Below are 19,109 nucleotides of genomic sequence, written 5' to 3' on the forward strand. Positions count from 1 at the left end.
GTGAATTGTCCCGTGATATTTATTTACTTCAGGCTGCTATTTACTCTTAAACTACTAATAATTCTCACGCCATCTTAGCCATTTATAAATGTTATAATTTTCCTTGTAAATTTTGTACACTATTAGGTACCATCTTGATTAATTTATTCTATTGAATTACTCGTTCAAGAAATTGAAGTTCCCAATCCGCACTGGGCCCGCGTGGGAACTATGGCCCAAGCCCTCTTGTTCTGAGAGTACGCCTGTGCCCAGCAGTGGGACGTATATAGGCTGGGATAGGATTGAATTACTCGTAGATTCGCATGATTTTAATGAAATTTTGCACTTTAACATTTCGCACACATATTAGGTACTGAATCAAAATGTAGAGCTCACAAAGTATCTACTATGACTTACCATTGAATTAAAAAATCTGATAACAATATAAAACATTTTTTTTTTAAGTTTTAAATAAATGTTAGCCGTAGTAATTGTTCGTGATGACTAACTTTCAAGCCGCTATACTTAACTCAAAAAGTTGCTTAGGTGACTAGACACGTTCTTTCCGTGGACCCTTCATATTATTTAGTTTTAATATTTAGACAACCCGGTGGGAATGGAGTTGTTAAGGCGTCACGCCACTGGTCTACATCACGTACAGTATGTAAAGTAAAACGTAAAATGACCTCTTTTATATTACGTAAGGTTCCATTCTATTATTTTACAACCGCCCTCGCATACTTCCTTTGCTGTATTATATTAGTAATTAGGCAATCGTCCTTTCTACCCGAATACACTGACGAGCAAATATTAATGGATTGTTTTCCATAAAAAGGTGTTTGAAAAGTGCGCTTATTTCTGATCGACAGTACATGTCGGGCGTATATATATATATATCGCAGTGTTATTAAGGATTTTCATTTGTAGTTAACAGTACATATTATAGATACGAGGCCACAAATGGCTTTCGAATAAAATTTCACGAATGCATACCAAGCCATAAATGGATTTATAAATATACAATATTGATAAATTTTTATTTTTTTTTTGCCTCCTTACTTTAATAATTCATGCAGTAAGGTAAAAGTGCGGGTGTGGGTGCGGGTGCGGGTTAAAAGGGAATAAAAATATGACAAAACTTTTGACTTGAATAAAGTTTTTTGGGACAAGTTTCTGTCTATAAGTAGGTAGGTTTTTTTCACCTATAAAGATATTGAGAAGCAAATTCGTTATTCGATTTGGTCTTCGAAATGTTTGTTTACTACTTTTTCAAGAAATACTTGATCTTGCAGACGTTTTGTTTAGATATTCGTTAATTTATACAACAGGCGTGAATTACGCTTGTGCGTAAATAAACTTTATTTTGTAATACTTCTTAGTGCTTCTAAACTTTTAAAGTTCATCTCTTCAAGGATAAGCAAAAGGAGTCAAGCCTATACAGCCACAAGTCTGTTGCAAGTATATATTTTGCAAACTATTATTTTTCTTCCTGGTTTAATTCTTCCGTTTTCTACTGTTTAGTGTTTACATACTCTATACTCGTTATATACATATAATAATAATTATGTTATACAGTTGAAACTAATTTAATTATAAATCTGTACGTAAGTACCTATAAAACAGATCGTAATAGGCGTTATTATGTCCAGTAAAAGACTTTCTTTCCTTCTTTCTTTCGACCTATACTTGGTTTAGATAGGTATTTAACTAAATGTAAACAAACTTCAGCTGCCAAATTTGGCACATTCAAGGATTTTAAACATTTTACTTATTTATCATTGTAATACAAACTAGACTAGTGTATTTAGATGGTTTAATGGGGGAATTTCAATATTTAAGACACTAATTGACGTTGTTTTGTTTACATTTAGTTAAATATCTATCCAAACCAAGTATAGTCCCAAACCAAAGCTTGTAACACTATGGGTACTACGCAACGGGTAAACATACTTATGTGATACTTATGTAGATAAATACATACTTAAATATGTAGTAAACATCCAAGATACGAGAATAAACATTCGTATTATTCATACAAATACCTGTCCCTACCGGGGATCAAACCCAGGAAATCAAGCTTCTTAGTCGGGTTCTAACCACTTGCCCATTCGGTCGCCAATTGACAGTAAATGAAATTTAATCTGCATTAAAAGGTAAATACATAATTACCAATAATGAACTAAGTGCGGCTATTTTGCACAGTTTAACTGCACACTTCGCGAAGAGTAAATGAAGTTTATCCATTTTATTTTCTTATAGCTAAAAAGTTGTGATAATAGTTGTCTTAGCGTCATGTTTCTGAGTGTGGCGGATACATCTTAACTAGCTTTCAACCGTTATAACTCTTTAATCTCACTGGTTCTAGTGCAGTGGGTAAACTTTCTTCATGGGAAGCCAGAAAGTTACAGGTATTTTAGAGGAAGGCCAAATTTTTTTTTTTTCGGATGGACTGTTGCTGTTAGCCTCAGACGGCTTTTACAGCTTACCGGAGAGAGGGCGAGCTGGCAGATGGGCTGCTCAGCAAGTGGGTTGTTTAAGGAAGGCCAGATACCATTCTGTTTTATACTGCAGGTTGATCGAAAATCGAAACTCGTGTCGTGACTAATGCAATTATTTGTTTTTAATTATTTTGTTATTATTTACGTTAGCCGGTAAACGATGCTGGATATGGGCATTTCAATTTAAAGTTGTACCCTGAGTTTATCTTTCTGATTTCAATAACATTTGGGAGGTAGACTCAGTCCATCATTCCGAGCTATAAAAATAGGATTTCCAGACGTGTCTCCAAAATATTGTATGAATTCCTTATCTTTCCTTTGTGTCCCTTTATGCTTTTGGTAAGAAAATGATTAAAAAAATCGTAACGAAACGGACACATCCATACAATATTTTGGGGGACTGGAGACCCTGTTTTTACAGCTCGGAATCATGGACGAGTCTACCTCCCATATTTTGTTGAAATCGGAGAGATAAACTCAGGGTACATTTTTTAAATAGAAACGCCCTTAAAAGACTATTTTATTTCTTAAAATATTATGCATCATGTTAGGGTACAGTCAGAATTGTTTAAGTTCTAACTATAATATATGTAAGTATATTTTTCCTTTACTGAAAAGTACTGGACTTCACACAGCTAAATACCGATCCCGGAGTAATATTAAGATAAAAAAACTGGCTAAAATAGGGTTCAGTGCCATTACGAAAAATTCAAGTTTTAATATTTTCTAAGAATTTCGTATTGTGTACGGAATCTTCCAAATTTAGGTATGTTATTCCTTAGGCTGCTATTTATTCTTAAATGAAAATTTGAATTTTAAAGTTGAATATTTCGCAAACAGATCATTGAATTCAAAAATCCTCGTGGCAATACCCCACATCGGTTACCGTATCAAACTCCACCTACATCGATCAAAATAGTACTTCCACAACATAACGCGTAGAACACTACTAATTTCAGTAAATACGCTTCCTTAATTTACATAGAAGTACATAGATCGAACCTAGTGTTGAAATAATATTAAACATAAATATTATTATTTATTACATTTATATGGCCTTATTATTTAGTGCGGGAGCTAAAAAATAAAAACAACCAACCGAATTCATGTACGTAAAATTATTTTGGAATAAGATGGTACTCTGAAAGATATAATTCGAGTATGACAGTTTTACTTAGTTTTATTCTGGTTTCACTTAAGGCGTTAAATACGTTGCGTGACATAGTTCTACATTAAAGTAGGACGAATGAAAATTTGCATTTTAAAGTTGAATATTTCGCAAACAGATCATTGAATTCATAAATCCTCGTGGCAATATCCCAACGGTTTTAAAAGACCTATCCAACAATACCCACACATAGCAGATACCTACTAACATAGCTTCTAAGTTACTAACGATAATTATGAATCAAAGCTATTTGAAATAAATTATATATTATTATTATTATTATAGGGTTAGTCGAGAAAAAAAAACAACCCACTTTACGTTTATGGGAGGTACTCTAAAATTTTCTTTTTACTGTTTTATTTTTTCACTTTGTCGGGCGTGACTGACATGTACGAGTTGTACGAGTATGTTCATGCCAAATTATAGCTTTTTGGTACTAACAGTCTCTGAGATTAGCCGCAGACAGACATATAGAAGGACAGACTTGGCAAAACTATAAGGGTTCCTAGTTGACTACGGAACCCTAAAAAGATACAGTCGAACATAGAACCTCCTCCTCTTTCGGAGCCGATCAAAAAGCAACGTATGAGTTTAATGGAGAGCTCGTCCTATTTACATACCAAATTTCTTGTAAATCCCAGTTTAGCGCGAAAGAGTATACAGACACGAACACACTTATAAACATTCGCATAATATTTGTATGGTTAAAGAGATGTTAGTTACACATAAACTGCTATAACATTCTGCTTACCGTTACGATGGTCACAATAAACCGACACGTTACTAGTTAAAATTATGACTTGAGGCGTGCAGTCAGCGTGGATGCATAAAAATAAATACACATTTTACTATTAACTGAACTAGATCAACATTCATGCGTCCGGTGTATAATTTTTATGACGTTGCATGTTATTGCATCCAGCGTGAGTAATAGATATTTTTAAGGCCAAGGATTTTAATATCCCGATTTTAATCACCCTTTCGTTGACGTAAATGGAGCTTCGAACTTCAAGTTCCGACTAAATAAAACCTTATAAGTTTTTATCAAATAAATCATAATTATTACAAGCTTTTACTGACTGTCCTTTTTATTGATTGTACCTTCTTGCATTGTCATACGAACTAGATTTCCTTACCAAATTTCGAGTCAATGCCATTAAACATCCCGCGGAGACGATCTCGGCCGGACCATCGGAATTTCACTACCAGATTAATGTATTATCACTAGGCTTACAAGTATGCCAAATTTCAAGTCAATCCGACCTCAGGAAGTGGGTCAAACTCAACTTGCAAGATTTGACCCAACAACAAAAAACAAGGCAAATTAAATAAAAAAAGCTTGCAATAAAATACTAAGTAAAGTCCGATAAAACAACATTAAAAGGTTGTTGCCTTTGAAATTTCAGACTAAATTAAAAGTATACGGAATACTGTTAACGACAAAGTGACTGAGTATAACTACGCCTCGTTTTGCGTGTGTGCGTGCGTAGTCCAATAAGTTGTTATACGAGGTGTCTACACTGTAAAACCTATGGTATCCGATTTTTGGAAACATATCACGCGTAAACACTTTCAAAAGTGGCGACAACACGTGCTCGATTCTAAATACAAAATAAGAGCTCTAATTAATCGTGTCAAGCAGTTGTAAATATGAGTTTTGTAGCATTCTCCTAGGTTTTTAGCACTTTCAGTTGGTATTTTCGTCTGATTTCAAAAGCTGTCCCGTCTCGAAGTGTTACCCTCGCTTTGCCATTCGGAGAACTCCTTTACTTTCGATTGAGATTCAGTGAATAGCGAAGTTTCGTACACAAAACGTTAAAACCATCTATTTCTAACCTCACGGTCTCTTAACACAGTGGAACTTAAATGAGTGCGTTCACTACAACGTTAACGTTTCTGGTGTATTTTTGTATGTTTGTCACTAACCTGGTCCGAAGCCGCGTGAGCTGTGGGGCGGGCGGCGGGCGACTGGGCGGGCGGCGCGCGCGCACGTTCATTGTGCGCCGGTTTAGAGAACGCGACGCGGGGACGACACGATTGGTGTACGTGGAGTGGCAGTATAAAAACGTGGGTTTTAAAAACTAAATTAGCTAAGAGTGATTGGTAAAAAGGCTTTAGAGAGTTAAGTTCGTCTTTGCACAGTCAACCAATTTGATTCGTGGGCCACCATGGGACCTTATCATTATGATAGTAAATAGTTCAAGGCTAGAGTGAATAGGCTATAACTAAACCAGTGAGGTACACCTTTGGCCTCATCTGCACTTAACACCAGGTCAGATATGGGTCAGTCATGGTTAGTATAATGTAAAAAAAAACTCTGTAACAACTTTGACCGGAAGACGTATAATGTCGTTACGACAAGGTTCTGTAGTGGCATAGAAATAAAATTGGTTGACTGTACGTACAGTACCCGGCCATAAAGATTTGCACATCGGTCTTTGGAAAGAGACTCGGCAAATTTCGGCTTCGTAGAGCGTTGTCACACGCTACTTATGTGAGCCAGTCGTTGTACAGGTGCAATAGAGTACGGACGCGTTTAAATGAAAATATATAATAAAGAGTTGTTGGAACCCCCCAAAACTTTAAATTGTACGATGGCAATCTTTAGGAAAAAGAGGGAACTATCCTTTTTCTAGTAGTTGCAACAGCTCTCTATTTTTCTATATTTGATTTGAAACTTAGAAAAATAATACATGCCATTAATTTGACGTAAACTAATTAAGTCAATAAAGATGCAGTATTTATTTGATATAAAACGTCCAAAAACGTCACTTAATAAATACGATGATTGATGGACGGTCGCCAGTGTTCGGAAATCGTCGTGAACAGCCAATTGTCTTTTTCCGAAGACCGATGTGCAATCTTTATCGCCGGGTACTGTACAGTCAGGTGTAAAAATATTAACTTATTCAAAGTTTCAAAAATAAGTACAACAGACTCTTATTCCGACACAATAAGGCCGTAGTAACATATTTTTGAGTAGTTCAAATTGACAATTATTTTTGCGATTGGCTGTAAGTACATGACAATGTATCTCAATTAGTCAATAGGGAATATGGAAGCATTCTTTTATTTAATCTTTTTTTTAAGTAGCCTGTATAGTATCCCACTGCTGGACAAAGGCCTAATTTAAATCTTATACCGGGTGTGGCCTGTAATACGAGCAAATAATTAAAACATAGATCATACTTGTCAAAGTTCACATTACAACATTAGTTCAGCGACTTTTAAAAATATTTTAAGTTTTATTACACTTCAAAGTTTACTCGGAGAAGCAATGTAAAGCAAAATGGTTGATGTTAGTACCGTGACAGGCGACGTCAGTTGTGTTCTAGGATGGCGTACATTGATTGCAGTATTTAATTTGTATGTAAAAAGGAAAATCTAAACACTCCATTATTTTTAAAAGTCGCTGAACTAATGGTGTTCATTTTGACGAGTATGATCTATGTTTTAATTATTTGCTCATATTACAGGCCACACCCGGTATATATCTTTATTGTTTGACATACCGAGTTGTAGAAGAACTTTTAAATATCTTAAAAAAATAGGAAGATATGTATCCGCAGGGACTTTGACGACAATATGCCGCGACGATGTAGAATAGAAAGTTTGCACATTTCATTTGCTAGCAAGAGATGGAATACAAACTTAATTCACCCATATCTTTCTTATTTTTCCACAGATTCCGGTTTATTATTGGAGAGGAAATTATTCACAAGAAATTTGAAAACTCTACTGCCAAATAACGAAATAGATAGCGCCTGCCAGAAAGTATGCTAATAAAAAATCCCTAAATAACTTCTTTTTTCGTTACGTATAAATATTATATATCCATATACTATACTAATATTATAAATGCGAAAGTGTGTTTGTATGTTTGTCCGTGTTTCACGCCGTAACGGAGCGACGGATCGACGTGATTTTTGGAATAGAGATAGTTTACGGGCCCGAGAGTGACATAGGCTACTTTTAGCCCGGAAAAATGCACAGTTCCCGAGGGGCGGAGCCGCGGGCAAAAGCTAGTATTATTATACTTTCTCTTTTATACGATCTTTTCTTTACTAATGACACATTGACTAGTGTCAGGTCTAGTTTTAGCACAGGAAAAATGGCATATTTCGTTGTTTATAACTTTTATCTTGGCACTAGAAATGAGGATCTGCCGAGTCCTACCAAAATTTAGACGACCTACCCTCTCGCAGGGGGTTATAGGCAGGGGCCAACATTTAACAAAAAATGCAAATTTTACAAACAAGGCAAGTTTTCGATGTATTTTTTTGCGTTGAATCGAATGAGACTACTCGTATACCCATACTCATAGAATTAATAATATGTAGTGAGATATGAAGGGTTTTTTTTAATAACATAGATAGAATAGTCTAAAAATCACTTACCAACTATAGTTTCTCAAGATGTGGATGTGATGGTAATACTGTTTGCTCTGTGATCCTGAGAAGCCTATATTATTGCTTAATCCCAAAATTGGTCGAGTTAAAATGAAAATATTTTGTTTTCTATGTTAAGAAGTGTCAGAACCGAGCCTAGTGGCCAAATCATGAAATGGCGTCGTTTCAAGATATGCCTACGACTTTCATGATCTGCCTAAACGTCACAAGGCAAATCGTTAAACGGTGAGTTTTGAACGATATGGCGGATGTCCCTTAGCCAATTCATGAAATGGTGCCATTTCACGATAAGTATGCCTAGGAATTTCGTGATCGGGCGGATTTTACGATCGGCCGCCGACATATTACATGTAGGTAGCTAACCTACCTTACAAGCCGATATCAGTTATTGTGATTCACAAAAAAGTAAATTAGCGTACTTGGCATCATAAGTTTTACTTTATTAATTAATAAAAAAATACTATGTTCTAGCGCCGAAAATGTATTAAATTGATTTTTAGTTTTTTATTGTCTTTCATTGTTCCTGTTATACAAAGATATGTATTTGGCCAATTTCGGTGTAGAGACTGATTTTTAGCAGCTTGGAGACTAATAATATAGCCAACTGAATTGGAAAACAAGTGACGTCACATCACAGCTCACTATTGTCATACAAATTAAAGTACGTCGATATGGTGACGTGGCACGTGATTCGACTAAGAGTATGATTGAAGAAATTAAAATAATATAATTATATAGTAAAGTTTCTCCATTGTTACCGTCCTGCTTCCATGAACTAAAAATCTAAAACTGCAATTAGAGCGTAGATCGCAGATAAATGCAGACCATCGCAAAATAACGCCTACATCAATAGATTTTTGTAATCATTCTATTGATTTCTTGACCTTAACCAATTTATACAGGTAGGTACCTACGTTAATCTGTTTGGAATCTTTTCTATAATTTTACTAGTTGATCACGAAGGTTGTGGCATGAAAGGATGAGGAAGGATGTAATCACTAACTACTTTCCTAATTAAATGCAAGGAAAACATACCATTTGCTATAAATGTTATATTTAATCTGTCTGAGCTTACTTCTATTGTTTTTAAATAAAAACGACAAGTAACCCAAAAAATAAATAAAAATCCAAGACGTTTTGAACTTTTATTGCTTTTTTTGTTTCTATAACATAAATAGCGTTTATTTTTAATTATTACAAGTTACAGTTACAAACGTACAGTATGCATTGCACCATTAATAAATAATAATATAAAATAATTCATTTATTTTTAAACTACTGCACCGCGAGTGCGTAATGTTTTAGCGCAGGTGTCCTTACATTAGAAAAATAGTGAAAAAAAGCTTAATATTGAAATTTGGTTCCTTTATTTGGTATTATTTAGCAAAATTTAAAAATGGGGGACGCGCGGTCAACGTTTGGCTGATGTACTGAGACACGTTAGGGCGAGCACATGCGCGGAGCGCGCGTCCCGGCGGCAGGCAAGAGATGGCGTTGATGCGACACGCGCCAGCGCCATCTCTTGTTCTTACGAGACATCACTTAACGAACGACTAGGCTTAACCCGACCGGAGCGCTGTGCGCGAGCGCTTCACTCTGAGCTGAGGGCGCGGGATTCCTGGACCAGGTAGACCTGGGAGCCGGGAACGGTGGAGGTGGTGACGAAGGTGCGGTGCTTGGCGCGGATGAGAGTGAGGTTGCTCTCGGCGACGTCGGCGCGGTCTTCGGCTGCCTCCAGCTCGCGCTGGAATCGTCGTACCCGCGTCACGGACTGCTGGGACATGCCCTCCTGCAAATGGTTTTAAAAAATAATTTTCATGGGCACAGTTAGACTTTATTATAGTTATTCAGTTTATGACTCTACTAGAATTTTAGGAAATGGCATCATTTGAATAGATAACTTGTACCTAATGGATCTTTCATTGGATTCTTGGGTCTAGTAGGGCTTCATAGAATGACATCTATTAAAAAAAAATCAACGGCTTAAAATCCTGCTAAATAAATAGCGATCAGATAAACAAAGGTGTAGGTACTATGAGTTCCTAAACCTTGAGTTCTCACTAATTTATTTTAGTTCCAAAAACGTAAATAAGACAAAGGTCCATAAAGAACATCCATGATTCAAGAATTCGGTGTCCGGAAAGGATAGCTGCCGAAAAGATGTCTTTCACATTGGAACCATTTCCAATGCCTGTAAGTTTCACGAGCATTTTGGCTCTTGATTCATTCTATAATACACATATTAAGGCAACCTTTTACTAAAAGATACAATTGAACTAAAAGCTATTCTAAATATAACATTACTATAAATACAATTGGCCCAAGTCTCGTCCCTGCGGAAGAGTGCCCGTAAGGCTGGCTGCATTTCCGCGCTAGATTGTGATCCCAATACGTTGGGCGAGCAATGCTTGGAACTGATAATTGATTTTGCGTACCTGTTCCGTCAACTGCCTCTTGTAGATGTTGACCTTCTGGGTGGTCTTTTCCAAAGAGTCCTGTAGCAGTTGGATGTTCTTCTGGTCCTCTTCGCACTGAATGATGACCTCCTTAAGCTGGCGTTCCTTCTTACGCAGGATCTTGATGGTCTCTGCGTGCCTCCTCTTCTCCTCATCAATCTCCAGCTCCATATCCTTCATGCGAGCTTCCAGTTTGCTGATGATGCGCTTGCCACCCACGATGGCGTTGGCTTCAACTTCCTCCAGGCGGACAGACATGTTCTGGAAATCATGAAGAGTAGCTAGTTAAAGATGATTAAGCATGAGATTTTTATTCTTGGATTTCAGCGGTTATATCCCTAATATTCTTTTTACATGGACCAGTGCAAAATTTAAAGCTATCTTTTCTGATTTTATTTTAATCTCTGGAATTAATAATTCTTACAACACACGAGACTAGAAAAAATGCAGGCAAGAGACTTACCCCTGCTTCACCATCCATTAATCAAATTTTTTTCACGGATAAATGTGATGCCGTCTCTGCTTATTTTGTTCGAATAGACGGAGACGGCATCAAATTTATCCGTCAAATAAAATTAATCAATGGGTGGTGAAACATCCCCTTAGTGTAATTCTAAATTATCCTTTCTGAATAATATCTTTTGTATCCAAATTGACAAAGTCAATTGAAGATCGTGAGTTAAACTTGATATTAAATAGGTATTTATTTATAAAACAGAGCCGCGCTGCTGTAGCGCAGATTTCGATCATAGGTATGTATGATTTAGGTTACACTCCTATTACTTTAATAGTACACATTAAACAACAACAATGTAAACATTAAACATATCTTTAAGGTAGGTATTAGCGAAACAAGTCACTGGCTCCTTGCATTCATTGGTACGGATTTTGAGGGAATATTGCTCATAACTGCCGTAGGCGTTTGCGACTTTACCTTGACTTCGATTTCGAGCGACTTCTTGACGGCCTCGATCTTGACGATCCTCTCCTGCTCCTCGTGCAGGATCTCCACGGTGTGCTTCAGCTCAGTCTAGAAAGAGAGGAAAATATATTCAAAGACTCTGTTTCTGTCAATTTGTCTCCGAATACAAGAACCGTTAATCAAAGAACAAAGATACGTTGTTGTTTCCATGCTTATTTTTTAAAACAAGGATCGAGATCGATGGAAAATAATACTAGCGCTGGGAATCGAACCAATCATTGCGCATTTTTACATGAAACGACGAGTTTACCAAATACACAAGTACCCTATTAATTATTGCAGACCCTATTTTAGCAATTAATGTATGGTTCAACTGTGTATGCAATTTATGTGGAATTCAACTCGCTCTCTCAGGAATGAGGGCTATCGCGTATGAATTCGCCGCTAGAGGCGCTAGTGTAGCGTGAGGTCTCCGAAATGTCAAATCTCATAGTTTTTGGGTGAGCTCTGCGGGTTTATTTATAATTAGAATAATTTTGTGAATATTTTGCAATACCTGAAATTAATTATGGCAAATATGCGTTCCGGGGCAATGAATGTCTGTGTTTTGAGACAGTTTTGTCTTTCGGAAACCTTTGTCCTCCCTTTTTTCCGAACAAAACGGGGACTATGCAACACTGTGGCATGCTCGATATTTTTATGGTACGGTTTTAAGGTGTATTAAATATGATTTTAATCTAAACTTTGTTTTCACCCCCGTAATAACAGACTTTGAAAGCCATACTTAAAAACCTCACGCAACAGTGCGCCATCTAGTGAGACAAAAAACGATAGCCCTCATTATTGCTAGAATTACCACCATATCGCAGCAATGAGGGTTACTGTGACAAGCTATTTAGTTGGCTCTAGTATCGTGAGGTCCGTTTGACACTTTGACATTTGGATCTCGTTTATGATCGGTTAATAATTAAATGAGCCAATCGCAAGCAAGGACCTTACAGGTCAAACATCAATACCAACGCCATCTAGCGATATTTCACCTGTCAAGAAACTCTCATTAGTGAGATTAAAAAAATTGCCATTTTTACGTTCTCATCCGAGTATCGCACACTGAAGCTACCAAACAATGGCTAAACGACAGTCTTTTTCAACCTCAACATTGGGGTAATCATCGATAGTATCGACGGAGCCATACTTTCAAGAATTGAACTGAATTGAGATTAAAGAAAAGCCATCATTTATTCATACATAATGGTAGTTAAGAACGAAGATCTCACTCACCTGGACGCGCTGGTATCTCTCATCGGCGACACGCAGTTCGCGGGTGATCTCGTCGTAATCAGAGGCGACGGCGGCCAGTTCCTGCTCGATCTTGGCCTTGCTGCTGGACAGGTTTACGTTGATGACGGTGAGCTCGTTGATGCGGGTCGTGGCTTCCTCGTAGGATTGCTCGACGCTGCGCTTAGCGCGGAGGGCCTGAGGGATACAGATGAAATGTGAAATACAGAATCAACCTCGAGAGACAAAGTTGCGGAGTAGGATAGTCGACATCGATGCCCTTGCATATGGCTTAGATAATGCATCAGTAGGCACTCCTGTCGCTGCAATAGTTTCTGGCCAAACTTTGTTGATGGCCTTCAAGCCGTAACGCCGAACGAAACGAGTGAAGATAAGTCCCAAGGGCTAATAGTGAAGTAGATTTAGAAGTATGTCGTATTTAACGTTTTTTTAAATAAAATTTTATGAAAAGGACAATGTATTTTTTGGTATTTAATGATAATAGTAAAGGCTAATGTGTTTTCCCATTTTACTCGACTGTCCGAACGAGGGTATTTTATTACTTACCTGTTCGTAGTTGCCGCGGATCTCCTCAACCTCTCCGGTGAGGGACTGTATCCTGCGCTGCGCGACGCCGTACTGGTCGAGCGTCACCTGCAACTGCCTCTGGACCTCATCGTAGTGGGTCTGGATCTCAGTCAACTGTGGAAGAAGGCAGAGCGTCAGTATTTTCCAAAAAAACTCGTTATTTTGGGAAGGAATGTTGTCAATGAATAATACCACCATTCAGTGTGCTACGAAGCGTTGTACAGTCACCTGCATTACCTAATATCTTTCACAGCTGAGCATGCGAAAATATCTGACAATACACCCTATGGCCCTTGAAATAGAGTCGTATGAGTATTTATGCACGCTTTGCTGTGTTAGATATTTGGTGCTGGTGACTGGATCTTGTATAGCAATAGGAATCTGTGACGTTACTCTGCTGTCTCAATCAATTATTTATTTATTTATTTCAAAAGAAAATAAAAATCGAATTTAATAACAAAACTAGTTCTGGTTTTCAGGACTAAAAATCGTTTATCTTGGTCTTGTTCTTAAGGATTTTTGAGAGATCAGCAGCGTTATCTATTGCTAACTGCTACTTAATTTCAGACTGCCGCACTGCCGTGTGAAAGGTGGACAACACTGAGAAAGCCCCGAAGTCATGAAGGTTTGCTACTAAACCTCAACCGACGACGAATTCGTCAGAGGATAGCAAATTAGAAGAGTTTTTTTCTTTGTTACAGCTTAAGACTGATACCCATGGTGTCACTATGTCGGATTGACAAGCCGTAAAAACTTTGATAAGACCAGATTTAGCATCGGTACCATCATTAGTTCTCATAACTAAAAACTCTGCTCAATATTTATTGTGGAGGTAATGAGGATGATGACTAAAAAAGGAAAGTGAATTTTGATCCTCTTACCTGCAGCGACTGTTTCTTGATGGTCTTCTGCAGATCGATGTTGGTCTTGTTGGCGACATCCAGGCTGAGCTCCAGCTCAGTGATCTGGATCTGCAGCTTCTTCTTGATGCGAGTGACCTCGGTCTTCAACTTCGTCTCGGCCTCGACAACGCGAGCGTTCAGCTGTTCAATTTCAATGCTGGTCTGCTTGCTGGAAATAAAAAGAATAATACTTTTAGTCTGTGCCAAATGAAACATAGGAAGTAGTTTATACACAGTTACAATTTTATCCTACAATTCTACTAGTAACTGAAATACATAAAAATTAAACACTCCATCATTCAAATTTAATTCTTCTGAGAGACCTTTGTTCTGTGGTGGGTCGTCTATAGTTTGAGACGATGATGATAACAATGCTTGGTTAATGAAATGCCACAAGGATAAGGTTTTGTAATGGCCTACAAGTCAAATTGGTTCAATGCACATCCACAATCACGGAAACTCAAGTAAATTTAATTCTATTGCTCTTTTAGAAGGCATAAAAAACTCAGCAATGTAGATAAATAACAAAAAAAAGTAAATGTAATTGTACCTATATGAGATAGTTCTGTGTTTAAGGCTTTGAAATTTGTCTAATTACATCTAAACGTATAGTTTACAGTTACACAGTGAACAAGTGTTCCGTATGTATGAATAAATATTGTGTCCATGAAGTAATACTAAAATAAATCACCTCGTGTCAATCATGATACTCGTATTCAAGTGCTCAAACTGCTTTAACGTTTCCTTTAATTCACCCAACGGTCGCAGATACGAATCGTCTATTATAGGCATCTCCTCTTTGATCCTCACAACGCAAGTCCTGGGAGACATCTCGCGGTAAGTCCTTACCGTCTCCTCACACTCAGTGACTCGCTTCTGAGAACTACTAGCAGCATGACTCTCGGACATAAAGTTTCTAGAAACTCTAGCAAGACTACGATCGATTTGGTCCTTTCGCGCCTGAGTATCCATTTTTCTAACATGCGCTTGATCCACATTCCTCCTACTCTCGTCTAGTAGAGTTTGAGCAATTGCCTTTGCAGATTTACCACGATACATCATCGCTTTGCCTTTTAATTCAGCACCAACATTAACTTGTTTCTCGTAAAGCTCGAGCTCTTTCTCGATTTCATCCATCCTCTTCTTCTGACGTTCCGCCTTAATCTTTTCTCTGTTCACTTTTATCTTTCTCGCTTTCACATTAACACTTTCAGCACCGACGTGTTTTGTCACGTTCATTGCTGCAGCTGCTGCTACCATCGTGACTGGCGCACGTTTCCGTACTTCAAATTTGTTGAGATCGCGTTTAGCTTGTTCTGAAATATCATGCGTGATTCGGGATAAGTCATCCTGAGAGTACGCGTTGACAGGTTTGTCGAATCGGTACTTTTCTAAACCTCTCTCGTTGTTCCATGGCAAGTGAGGAGGCTTAGCAGTGGAGCCATGCTCCTTAGCAGATATATAATCTATCATGGGCTGGTAGAAGTTGATCCCGTAGCCGTAATTGTCTTCGTAGACGGCGGTGGGTGGACGGTTCCATTTGTAAGTAGGCACTTTGACCGCGGCATTATGACCGATCGCGAGATTAACGTTTCGATTGAATATCGGCAAGCGAGCGTCGCCAGAGGCCGAGGTCGATTAATTAGGTCCGCTATAAACGCGACCACGTCTTTTGTACATTTTAACTAGTAACAGTGTGCCAAAATTCTAATATGAACACCTAAATTAGTCACCAATGGGACAGCTAGTTAAATATAAATGGTATCCGTGCAATAATTGAAGATAAATTCAGGTGTGACGCTTTTGGAGTTGCTCCGGAACATGCCACTCATATGTTGTTCCAGTCAAATCTGATTGCATTATGGATGTATGTTTCTTGGAACGGAGTATTGTGTAAATTCGTGTATTGTATTGCTCCAATTTGAGTGTAATTTATTATATATTGGCGGTGATCCAGTCATATGTGTGTCATGGATTATTGTTGAGGTTTGTCAGCCGCGTGTTAGGGTGACAGGCGTCACTCACTGCGAGGGGGAGGGGAGAGTGCTGAGAGACGAAACACTTAGTTCGAGTTGGCTCTTGAGGGGCGGAGTGGCTTGTCTTGTGTATTCCGTGTAAACATCATGCACCAAGTCGTGCATGAAGGGTGTGTATTTACTTTGATTATCTACAAGTTTTTCAAGATGTTCATCTTTATAGACTGGCCCATCATGTTTTACTCAAACGATATCTTACCATGCTGTCCTCATACGTCATAACTAACTTTTATCACCATCCCTTTCTGTCCAGCACTTACCGGATGGACTCGATCTCCTCGTCCTTCTCTGCAGACGGCGTTCAGCTTCATGGCGGAACTGGCCAAATTCGGAGGCCAGCCTTTGGGCACGCTGCTCCTCAGCTTTGCGGCCCTGATGAAAAACAAAAGATGATTATGGGTAAGGACCTTGACTATTTCTATGAATGATGACGCTTGAGCTTTGATTTTAGAATATATTTTAGGTAGATTCTATTTTATGATGCCCGTACTAGGCACTAGGCTCGGGACTCTAGAGCTGGCGGTTATCTCGCGCAAGAAGCGGCTAGCTGCGGTGGAGTAGCCCATCTCTCTGAGAGGGTTACCTTGACGGTTCCTAACGATGTATGGGGTTGATTGCCTATAAAATTGGGTAACGAAGGTCTCAAGTGGCACCTCTTTTAATTCTACCTATCTTCTAGGCATGGCGTTATTTATTTTTTGAATGCTTGGTTTCGTACTGAGGGTGTAAACATAGCGGAAAGGATCGAGTGGTTTGTTCGTAATCATATAAATTGTAATTTAACTGAAGGTCGTGCCAAGGTCTGCAGCTCTCTAACTCCTTTTAATCTAAACATGTCTTTAAAGGGCATAGCTTTAATTTATTTTTTGACGCAGCTAACAAGCTTCTCGATTGGAGGGACAACGATTGTACTTCGATATATATAGAATGTGGACTTAAATTGTTATGAGAAAACTACTGGGTCATTATATCTGTATGTGAAGTTGTAATTTCTGATTCTGCTTTGCGAACTTTTAATAAGTCAGTGATAATGTGGAGTTTATGACATTAATGTGCCGTCTTACTAAGAACCGAAAATAATTACTTGTTTACCTTCGTTATTTAATAACGCAGACGAATTCATGCCAATTGAGAAGATGGCCATGAAACTATGCACTATTGAATAAAGCTGGAAGTGAAATTATGAGTACCATGATTGCATAAGTTGCGGAATTTGACAAAAAGTAAATTTGGAAAAAAAAACATTTTCAACCAAGTTAATACGCGGGTAAAACATTTAAAGTAAATTTAGATATAGCGCTAAGTGTGAGTTTGAATCGCGCTTGAGAGTGCCATACACCTTTCTGTAAGCCGTCCGAAACGGACGGTTCATGAAGCGATAACAACAGCGCGAACCAAAGGGGGGGGTAATAGAAAAAATGAAGGATTAAACGTACACGTGAATTTGAAAAACCTTCTAAAAAATTTACAAAATAAAAAAGCAATCTTTTGCCTGCTTTGCCACGGTGTAGGTATTATTTTTAGTGACCCCCCTCCAAAATTTCAGGCTGCGACTGCGCCTGACAACAATAGGGCTTCGTTTATGTACGAAACCCTAATAAATATAGTATTTTTTTTTTATGAACATACAAATTGTCAGGTAAATTATACCAATCAATACTAGCTGCTTTGTATATACTAAAGAGTATAAAAATATTCTAATAAAAGAACAAGATAGGAAATCTGGCAGCGTTAAATGATTTAGCAATTTGTTGCTGAGCGGCTGCCAAAATATAATAGCTAACGTGGAAGGTCTGTAGCCTATCTCACTCTCTGGCCCATAAACTATCTCTATGCCAAAAATTACGTTGATCCGTCGCTCCCTTACGGCGTGAAAGACGGACAAACATACACACAAAACACACACTCTCGCATTTATAATATTATAGTATGGATAGTCGATTAAAGTTCCGTGTACATTTTTACTAAGGATTGACGTCACGGGCTCGTGAATCTTGACGCGCTTCATTTTTGTCATTTTAGAAACAAAATAAGAAATAAATGTCGAATATTTTCTGATTATCTAACTGACGGACTTTTTTTATCTAAGAATCTTCACATCTCTCTGAATCTCCAAAAGAATACCCAATTTTCTTCAAATCTAATCCTTATATTCATCGAATCACATGACGTCCCCTGGCAAGTTCGTATGTGACACTCAGCGCTATTGCGGTCAGCATTTGCCACACTTAAATATCAAAAAGAATCTTGAAAAAAAGCGGCAGTGGCTCCCTGCGAGGGGGTTCTACCGACTGTCACGTACAAACTTGTCAAAGTATAGATGGGTACTTACAGCTTCAGCCTCCTTGTAGGCGGCGGTGAGTTCCTCACGCTCGTTCTCGAGACGGCGCAGCTCGATTTCGAGCTCGTGGAGACGGCGAGTCAACTCGGTCAGGTTACCGCGGGCGTCGTGCAAGTCATCTGTGGGGGGATGGATCTTATCAGCATCTCGTCTAACCCCCTTTCTTATGGACAATTACTATGGCTCTCATAAGTATTTCGTCTAACCCCCCTTTTTAATGGAAACTTGCTAAGAATCTCATAGACATATCCTCTAACCCTCGAGCGTTTCAACCACCTCGTTTGCGTGGTCTCATTTTTTATGAACGGGCCGTAAAATTTTATTGTCTTTTCGATTATTTTTTAGACGTTCCTCTACTAGATAAACTTACTGAAAACTGTAACAGAATCTTCCACCATGTCATCAAAAAAATGCCCACGAAAATCATACGGAAAAATACCCGCGACGCTAATAAATTCCTTTGGTATTTAATATTATTGTCTTTATTTGTTATTTTGAAATATATTAAGACTTTGTCAGACACAGACCCAAC

At 38.1% G+C, this 19,109-nt stretch overlaps 2 protein-coding genes and 1 pseudogene across 3 annotated transcripts in view; all 3 read right to left on the reverse strand.

Annotated features, from left to right (window-relative positions):
* The window catches only part of Fhos (Formin homology 2 domain containing), a 99,986-nt gene extending 94,372 nt beyond the window's left edge, over positions 1-5,614 (reverse strand). For both annotated transcript variants that reach the window (XM_074099770.1, XM_074099762.1), the window contains exon 1: positions 5,572-5,614. The gene's annotated coding sequence lies outside the window, so the exon portion shown is untranslated. The remainder of the gene's footprint in view (positions 1-5,571) is intronic.
* A 3,571-nt stretch (positions 5,615-9,185) lies between these two features.
* Positions 9,186-19,109, reverse strand: part of LOC141428603 (paramyosin, long form-like) — a 15,119-nt pseudogene continuing 5,195 nt past the window's right edge.
* On the reverse strand, positions 14,749-15,754 carry LOC141436781 (paramyosin, short form-like). Its single transcript, XM_074099830.1, has one exon. The coding sequence runs from the start codon at positions 15,671-15,673 to the stop codon at positions 14,888-14,890; it is 786 nt and encodes a 261-aa protein (XP_073955931.1). The 5' UTR covers positions 15,674-15,754; the 3' UTR covers positions 14,749-14,887.

This window comes from Choristoneura fumiferana, chromosome Z, assembly GCF_025370935.1.
Source record: "Choristoneura fumiferana chromosome Z, NRCan_CFum_1, whole genome shotgun sequence".
Taxonomy (NCBI): Eukaryota; Metazoa; Arthropoda; class Insecta; order Lepidoptera; family Tortricidae; genus Choristoneura; species Choristoneura fumiferana.